We start from the raw sequence: 9,481 nt of genomic DNA, 5'->3' as shown, positions 1-9,481 counted from the left end.
ATAAAAGAATGCACATCATGCAGAAAACCTTTACAACAATAACTGAAAGCGTTAGTAGAACATTTCACACGCAATCACTTTTTACAAAACATGAAATACTTTCGATCACAAAACTATATAATTCTCGTTTATGCCACGTACGCTTTAAGACGCGAGATTGCTAATAAGTCATCTTTTCTTGGTGAACTGGCGAACACTGAGCGAAGCTACAAAGTACACAGCACAAGAAATATCTCTCAATGGCATATTTAAACAAGCATAACGGCATATGGCTGCTAAACACTCTAATACATACCACCACGTCTGCTAAATGCCCATTGTTTCAATAACATCTCCCTAAAAACCACCTCGCACAAGAACCTGTTGGAACATCTTTTATTGATTGACACTCTTCCTTGCGTTTGTAATGCAAATTGGCTGTATTTTTCGGTTAGTTGCTTCCTGTATATCATTTTATTTTTATTACGGGAAGCTCCTGTCGTGATCCTGTGTTATATTGTAATAATAATTATGCATTGTAATTTGTAAGTGTGACCCACTGTTGCTGCCAAAGCTAGCGACTCGGTATCCATGGCCGAGTCAAGCTGTCCAAAGGGCAACATTTACTATGGGCAACTGAGTAATACTTGTTGGGGGGCTAGTTGGTGCATGTTTCCAGAAGAGGGTTGTAGCGCCTAAAAAGACAACACATAGCAAGCGCCTGTCCCGTCTCGCTTGCTATGTGTTACCTTTTTAGGCGCTACAGCCCTCTTCTGGATACTATGGGCACCCTGGCACCATGTACATTGGGGTGGTTAAATAAAACTTATTAAAACTAAAACTGTAATTGGCTGCTACACACTCGTGCCTGCAGTTAGTCTTTACGTCTGTTATAGTGTTCGAATTTCCCGCGCCTTTAGTGTTCTGCACATCACCAAAAGAGGGCGCCACAAGACAACATACGTTGTTTTTGCGCGATAAACCGAGGGGATTTCCCTTCGTGTTTTCACGCGTGAAATCGACAGCCTTCTACTTCCTTTAATTTTTACGCCGCTTACATCACAATAAGATGTCCAACTCTCAGGATCTTATTGGTGATTTTTTTATTTCCAATATAAGCTTATGACATATACGAAGCTTTAAAATTGGCAATAAGAGTTTTATTTCCGCAACGTACAGGTCACGCGGCCGGACCTCATAAGCGGGGACTCCCAGCAGTTTGTTTCTCTCTGCGTGGTGCGCTACGCCACTCGTCTCTAAGCAGCCGGTGCGACAGCTGTCTTCAGCAAAGGACGCGCTGTATCCAGCTAAGGTACGTTTGGCGCGTTCATGCGCTTTGGTTTGACTCGGTAGATGTTTAGAATTTTAGTTTGTCGTGTGCCGCGTGTGTGAGATTGTCACGCGGAAAATACATTACCGTGTTTTCAAGGAAGAACACGTGTTTCAGTCAATTCGCTCTAATTAGAACCCCACGGTGGGCTTTGAATTGAGCGAGTTCGCTTAATTAACCAGATTGCATTGTGTAGCAGTTATCGCACCGGACTGGGTTTACTTGAGCTGTTATTCAAGATTTGCTGTGTTTTGCAATCAAGAAAAATGTATCAAGAAACGTACGTGCATTTCATGATACATTATTCGTGCTTCAAGGAACGTTTGCGTATTGAAGGAACTCGTACGAGTCACGTATGCTCTCGTTCAAGTTCAGGTGAATGATTCTCGTGTCACAGTTTGTAACTATCATAAATTCCAAATTTTCTCTGTGGGGCATATATGGGCCAGCACATTTTTTTTTCTTTTTTCTGCGCTACGTACGCATCAGCGGAATCAGTACTCCGGCGAAGCGTTTTGTCGCTAGGCAGCGCGCTATAGTTTATGAATAGTTGGGAAATTCAAATGGGCTCACTCTGCATTAACTTGGGGCTAACTCCTGAAATGGATCAAGCGGTCGCGCACGTATGAGCTTTGCACGAAGATTGCGACAGACGTGCATATGTGTACTTCGCTAAATCGCGTACGCTAACTGAGTTCAGTTTTTATCAACCGGCATTGTTGATAAAAGGTGTGCTACCTACTTCTTCATCTAATGATGTTCAATGTTTCCGCCTCATTTATGCGTATTTTCCGAAATCGCGTTGCGCCCCTGCTCGTCGCGCGGAAATGCAATGGCGTTTAAAATAAAAAAAAATAGCTAACCTTCAAACGCGAGGGGTGAACCATATGCATCTGTCTAAATGCTCAAGGCGGTGGAGACCTGCTATTGGCGCAATCCATAGAAGTGACGCGGCAGGGCTGAAATTTGTTTTATAGCGTTTTCTTTCATTGTCTCTCCACATGTTGCCCTCTGGATCTTATGAACCGTTATTATGTGACCCCAAGGTCGTATTCAAAAACAAAAAGAAAGGCACGGCTTTAACAACAGGCGCATGCCGGATCTCAGCTAGCAAGACCCTCTCCTATAGATATTTTCTACATGTGAGTGTGTGGAGGTGGAGGGGGGCGGAGGATTATGGCCGCCCCGCCCCCCGTGCACTGCACTGCCCTCCCCCTGATCTGATCCTCGCCCGTCTAGACGTGCTATGGCTGTCGACGTGTCTTCTGCGTACTCCGTTCTAGGAAGGCAGAACAGCTGCCTACAGTAGGAAGCGAAGTTGGGCCTATTATTTCGGAAGTGTTTCATCACCGTGCCAACTTGCTTCATTTCTCGCGCATTAAGCACACGCTTAGCCCTTGTGGCTGTTCGCATCCCAAGTTCGACAGTTGTAACCTTCTCGGCGAAGTTTCAGCGCCAACGTGAGTTACAGTAGCTACCTTTTGGCCTGGAATTTAAGCCGAAATAAGTGTACAAAGTTTTGAATATTATCATCCATTCCTTGCCTTAAAGAAACCGCACCAAACATCAAAATTGCTTTCGTTTGTAGTGTCATTACTTTTAATTAACAATTAGTAAAGCTCGATTACGTCAGTTTAGTGGTCATAATACAGTCTTCACAGTTTGTACAAAGGATCGTATGGTTATTAGTCACTATACAACGGTTGGTCTATTTCACCTCTTAGGCGTTGACGACGTCTGCACCTTTGATATGTTTGAAAGCCAGTCTTAATCTAAGCTCTCTTGATACTGGGTATAATTGTCTCTTAAACATTGTCTGCGCAATTTTTCGGTCTTGGGCTCCGCTACACGTAAGGTAAAAGCTGTCCTGAGCGTAAAACTAAAACGGCATGCAAGGTGTCCGACGTGAAGAAGGGCAATTGTTTAAGAGAAATGGTACATTTTGCGAGAACGAAGCTGCAGGTCAGCTTGTACTATAGCTACCAACTTTTGGTTCGTACTAACCAGCATCTTTAGATAAAATCTGTTGAGCAAAGGCAGCGTACAGTCCGCGTAAAACTTGTATAGGTAGAGCACTGAGGCAGTGCACAGTAGGCAAAAAAAAAAAGAAGAGAGAAATTAGTCAGAAGCTGATTATCTTTTTTGTCACGAGCTCGTGCATACTGATCAGTAGGCTTCTGTGGCTCCAGTTAGCAACCGTGGCAAGGTCTCGCTTTAACTGCAGTGCAGTGCGCCACTCGAGTACTCTACACAAGTGTGACTCCGACTGCGTTCAGAGGTACCCAGCACATCACTTCAGCTCCTAGTTTAACGTACGGAAATCGAAACGATAACGTGAGCCATTGTGACACCGTCTGAAGGTTAAACTAGCTGAAGCACGCACAGAGTAGAGTGCGACTCATGCTGTTTTGAGGTCGGCTTCAGGATTCGCACTAATATTAAGGACACTCGACCAGAACTTCACTAAAACAGCGAAAAGTGAACTTTTTTTGCTCTAGCCACGACATCACGTGCGTGACAGTTCGTGCCAACGCAGTGGTTCCACCAGCTTCCACCATAGCGCTGCCATGCGCTCAAAACAACGCGTCTGTTCAGGCAACATGGGCTGCCCAAGTACCAAACGAAATCTATTCATCACTTGTTCTTTGTGCTGCATATGAGATACAAGAAAGCGAAAGCCCAATGCGCCCTTCGAAGACAATGCGCCCAGGAGAAACATAGTAACCGCGACGAATTTCCGCTGAAGCCTCAAGCGGCAGCGCCATGCTGGTAGCACAATTCCTGGGTATACGTAAGGGTCACGTCGCTTTTGGTCTAAGCTATCGTTTGGCACATCCTCCTGTCCCCTCACTTCTTTTATTTCATTTCTCCATTCTGCCTGCCATCCTTTATTTCCGCTGCTGAAGCTCGTGGCTTCAGTATCGATGGCAGATGCCGGGGCTAGCAAAAATCTTTTCCTTCCTTTTTATAATTATTTTAATAAAACCACTTACTACATCTGCTCTCCGAAGCACGCTATTTTGTAGTGGACGCCATTGCCTTCGCATGCCTGTGAGTGTTATATTATTAATGCTTACTAATTAACCCTTCTCTTAAGTGACCGACAACGTACCGGAAAGTGTAGCGCCTAACAGGACTGCTTTAATGCTAGCCGTAAAATGAACCAGTCGCTTCTAACCCGTGGTTCGCTTTCCCCCGGGCATCTGTGTAAGCATATCCATGTAGCCGTGATGTATGCTTTTCTAGCCTTATTTGAAAAAAAAAAAAAGGGCTTCGAGAAAACAGCCCGCTTTCTCGGTTTTAGTTGTTGACACGTTAGGTTTCGTTGCCTTCTTGCAGATGCCGAGGCGTTTCACCGGCAAGCTGTGTCGCTTCCTCTTCGACCACCTCGAGGGCGCCACATTCGGCGAGCGGCTCCGGTGGCTCGACCGGGAGGCGGGCGTCTTCCAGATATTCTGGAGGCACGGCAACGGTTCCTCGTCCACGCCGGAGGAGGACTGCGCCGTGTTCATGGTGCGGCGCCCCCACCATATACGCGTATACAGCTCTGTCCGTCGTTTAGTGTCTGACTTAACGGCGACTCGCAGCCTGTCTCGCGCTGTTAATTCACTTCCTCGCGCGTTGTGCCGGCGTTTTGCTGAAATATTACTGAAAAGAAAGTTTGTGTTACTTTTGTTTGTGACCTAACAGTGCGGTTGACATGAAATTGATTTAATCTCATGGCTCGAGTATCTTATACCACATTTTCAAGAGTTATAATATGCGCTCCATATGTTCGATGCATTGCATCTATACATTTCAACCACCTAAGCATGGACTGAAGCCTGCGCACGCTTCTCCGCAACACCCATTAATATACAGCGAGCCTTTGTCCACGCGCGCACGTGACTTTTCTGAGATGAGAATGAGACCTGCTTTGCGCAATCAAGCCCGTACTGGCACAGATCTCGACTCCGCTACAAAGTAAATACAGTGAGTGCAAGGACACCCATGACAACAAAGGATTTAAGATCCCGCGAAGCGTTACTGCCGGAAACATCTGCGCATGACAAGTATACAAGCTTACAGGCTACAAACACTCGGTGTCAACTGCGCCGTCTCGGAAGCTCGATCTGAAAGACAACGGGACCTATGCTTTTACAGCGGCATTTGTAAGAAGGGAATCCAAAGCTTAGCGAAGCGCCCAGAGGTGCCCCGGCTATGCGAGGTGTTTCAGAGAAGACTTTAAAAAACTTTCATAAATAGGCTTTTTGGGGTAAAAATATGGATTTTGCGGCATAATATTTCCAGTGTTGGTGGACACCAGAAAACCGGTGAATCGTTTTAAGTAGTAAGCTGGTCAACTAATTTTTAATAATTAACTTTTTAACTATTAGAGTTAGGCGGCTAGTGGCAATTAGAGATTTGTAGCCGGTCGTTAGTGATAGTCATATCGGTTTTTAGAATTTCGAAAACGCAATTATCTTTGGCACTGTGGCTCGACAAATTTTGGCTACATCGTGCCAAAATGCATGCGCTTTCGAAAAGCATTCAGGCAAAGCAGCCTTTCTAGTGCACGTAACTAGTCAAAAAAGCCCAATTTTGCCGAGCCACAGCGCCAAGGGTAATCGCGTTTTCTAAATTATAAAAACTGATATGGCTATTACTAACGAACGGCTACAAATCTCTAATTGCAGCTAGGCGCCTAACTCTAATAGTAAAAGTTAATTATTAAAAATTAGTAAACCAGCTGACTACTTAAAACGATTCACCTTTTTTCTGGTGTTCACCACCGCTGGTAATACTATGCTGAAAAGCCATATTTTCACCTAAAAAACCTATATTTGAGAATTGCTTAAGGTCTTCCCTGAAACACCTGGTATACTATAGCCTTTATCTCCTCTCCCGCCATGGCTCTCCAGCTCGCCAGTGCCGGTATTTTGCCATGTTCGCGAATAGCGTTCGCGTCATGCCCCTGGCCTACGCTCACGCCATGACTGTTTTGCGGAGGTTATTGCGCGGTGATGACTGACGGTTAATTACAGTGGAAAACCGAGGTTTGTGGCGTGAAATTCATTTCATGGTAGCACTTTCGCTAATTGCAACCGGAAGCATACAATTTTTGGAACTGCTGCACAGGTAGCAGCAACATGAGAGGAAGCGCTTAGTTCGCACTTAAGAGCCATATATATTTTTTCCTCTGCATATAGCTTGGCCAAGCATTATGAGGGTCATTTTTACAGAGGAAAACTTCGTAGTGAAAAAAATAAAGCATAGCTTTTCCTTCGTGCTCGGGCAGAAATCGCTGGTTACGTGAAAATCAGTGATTCTTTTTCACATTTCTTCTACCTGTACGAATTCCATGAAAGTTCGTATCTTCTTCAACAGCCAGTTTAATGAAGATATCGCAGATGTTTTTAAAGCCATGCGGATGCAACATCGGTCCGTAGTTGTGAAGCCGCGTCGACTGCGCGTGCAGTGTTTATGTGCTTCCTTACCGGCTAGCTGGTCCCTTGGCAGTGCATGCATATTACGCTGAATCATCTTAAACGACAACGAGTGAGGATGCTCGAATGCTATCGTGTGAAAAATCGGTTATGTTCGAAATGGCCTCGACATCACGACCAGGAGAAATACAACTGCGGCAGAGGCCCATGCATCCATACACATCTTGTACCGTCGACTGGCTTTTGTTAGGAGCTGTGCACACGTGCTCAAAATAAAATGTACCCTCCAGCACCTCTTATGCCCTTGTTCAGCGTATACTACTGTGTAACTGGAGAGTATTGGCATTCATTGCTTTTCCTTGCATGGTTCCCGGTTCCCGTTTTACATTAAGCGCACTATAAGTCAAGCACACGCACTCGCTGAGACTCGTGGCGTTTCAGTGGTTTGTCCGGAAACGGATCATGCGAGCAACAAAGGTCGTGCGAAGTTGCTCACGTTTTACGTTGGTTGCAGGAATGGCATCATTACAAGACTCGACGAACCAAGGAGTGCTCGCCTATGGAAGCCAAGCAGCGGTTCCGCGCAGCCATGAACAAGATGAAGCTGAGTACAGTGAGCAGCTGGAAGAATCGGCCTTTGGAGAGGAACTTCCAGTACAGAAAGTTCCCCAAGGATGACCTAGGTCAGTTGTGAGTGCCTCTTTTCAATGGTCTGATGTGCCTACACGCGCGGTTCAAGTAGCTTTGAAAGCGCGTGACTGAGAGAAAAAGCGAGGTCTGCACAGCTGTCTCCCATTAGGCAGTGCACCATCGCTTTGATTTGCTTCCCTATAAATAAACCTCTTATTACTGCTCGTGTTGGTATTAGCCGCATGGCGACATCGGCATTTGAAGTTGTTACGACGCTTGGAACACACGTGGCCTCTGAATGGTGTTCGGCCTGGCAGGTAGGGAGACTCGCAAAGCTGCGTTCTGTGGCCAGTATCAGAGTGAATTGGGAGTCTGTTACTGAGGTCATCGTATTGTGGTGTCGAATGTGCTGCTATCGGGGTACGGCCTCAGAGTGCGTCCACGTGCCCCTGGGTTAGTACCAGAGAAGTTCTCCGATTGTGCTGTCTCCTCCATCGTTCCGCATTGTTATTTCTATTTGCATCCCAGCCTTTGTGGCACAGCAGTAACTGAGGCATCAGCTTAGTAGTGCCACGGGGAACATGACAGGGTGCGGCCTTGGCAGACGGAGCGTTAGCGCTGTTCCTGCAGGTGCAAGTCGAGCAAAATGAGGTTTTGTAAGGCGCCCAAGAAAAATTATTTCGGAAAGACGTCTTTGTAAGTCTTCCTATTGATTCTAATATGTTTCTTGTGATCAACAAAAATAGGCGTTTCAGGGCCTTTTAATTTATGCGCTTCCTTTCTCTGACACGTAATTATTGATAAATGCCATACTGTTCGACTCCTTATACAGACTACCTTCTAAAGAAAACGGACCAGCGTGTTCCCGCGTCGCCCGGCTGGTCGCCGGATGACATGTCCGACGCCGACTCTGGGATGACCTCGCCCAACTTCGTGTCGGACTCCGACGCCTACTCTGAGCCAGCCTCGCCGCCCGGTGTGTCAACCGCGGTTTTCGAGGCGACGGTGGGGAAACAGACGTGCTTTCTGCAGCACCCGGAAGAGCGCTGGAATTGGGGGGTTGCCTTGGATACGTTGGCGACGCCGTCGACTTCTGAGCCATCTTTCCCGCCGCTGGAAAACGGTAGCCGCGAGTACTCTTTCTGTGATACAGAGGAAGCGTGCAAGTGGCTGAACCTCCAAGAGTTTTCTGCTGGCAGTGACCTGTTGCAAGACGTGCGAGAATGTCGTCGAGACGAGTTTGATTGTTATTCCTTGCCAAGCATGGAGGACGGAGACCTTACCGCCTCAATTCCTGGCTTTGACAAGTTCTTCGGTCCTCTAGTCCCTTATAGCGATTCTTTTCACGGACAAGGTTCCTCTTTTGCTGTCCTAAATCATTTCCATTCCTTCCATTAAAAATGCGCTCTGAGTTGCAGGTAGCGTTCTTTAGATCTAAGAAGCAATGTCTGGCTCTCACAACAGATCAGAAACGCTACCGCAAGGATAAAAAATGTCAACTCCTCACTGTTTCCTGATCTGGGAGTTAAAATGCTTCATCCTGTTCGGTATGTTTCAAGTTGCCATTCAGTACCACGCTTTGCACTTGTTTGTTTCTCTGCACTGCGAGCACCGAGATCAGCTTGGAGACGAAACCAACGCCTCATAGCAAAGAATGTTCTTGGAGCAGTAAGAGACTAGGGGCCAACAAAATGTGGGCTGTGTGTTATAACATTGATCACTTCGGAACGAGCTCAAGCAGACTCTGTGATACTTTCCATGTACTTGAGAAATGTTGGTGAATATTTTTACATATTTGTATATTTTAGTCATGCAGTTCTGGTTTGCGAAAATAAATGACGTTTTATGGTGTGTTACTATGTGCGATTTCATGTGCTGTATTTTGACGGTCAGCTGTGACGCCAACTGTTAGTAGCCTTAGTCGCATAAAACGTTAATCGCTGCTATCAAGTAACTCTGTGGCGTAAACCGTTGTCTCAATTCCGGGAACTCCGGATCAGCAGCCGAGCGCCCTAACCACTGAGCCACCGCGGCGGGTATCTGATTTAAATTATGGAAATTGGCCGCGCAGGACTATAATTAGAAATTTCTAAGAATTCTCGGAACGTGTAGATAG

General features: G+C 46.1%; 1 protein-coding gene across 2 annotated transcripts; it reads left to right on the top strand.

The window, feature by feature from the left end:
• Window positions 1-1,169: 1,169 nt before the first annotated feature.
• Window positions 1,170-9,219, top strand: LOC144136532 (uncharacterized). 2 transcript variants are annotated; one of them, XM_077668918.1, is made up of 4 exons: window positions 1,170-1,291; window positions 4,649-4,822; window positions 7,250-7,418; window positions 8,198-9,219. In XM_077668918.1, exons 2-4 carry the CDS (start codon window positions 4,649-4,651, stop codon window positions 8,761-8,763), a joined length of 909 nt encoding a protein of 302 aa, XP_077525044.1. In that variant the 5' UTR covers window positions 1,170-1,291; the 3' UTR covers window positions 8,764-9,219. The 2 variants fall into 2 exon arrangements, with proteins under 2 accessions (XP_077525044.1, XP_077525051.1); XM_077668925.1 differs by lacking the exon at window positions 1,170-1,291 and adding an exon at window positions 2,587-2,769.
• Window positions 9,220-9,481: the final 262 nt, after the last annotated feature.

The sequence above is a fragment of the Amblyomma americanum genome, chromosome 1 (genome assembly GCF_052857255.1).
Source record: "Amblyomma americanum isolate KBUSLIRL-KWMA chromosome 1, ASM5285725v1, whole genome shotgun sequence".
NCBI classification, from domain to species: Eukaryota; Metazoa; Arthropoda; class Arachnida; order Ixodida; family Ixodidae; genus Amblyomma; species Amblyomma americanum.
The sequence above is the reverse complement of the archived record's forward strand: the minus strand, read 5'-3'. Positions and strand labels throughout refer to the sequence as shown.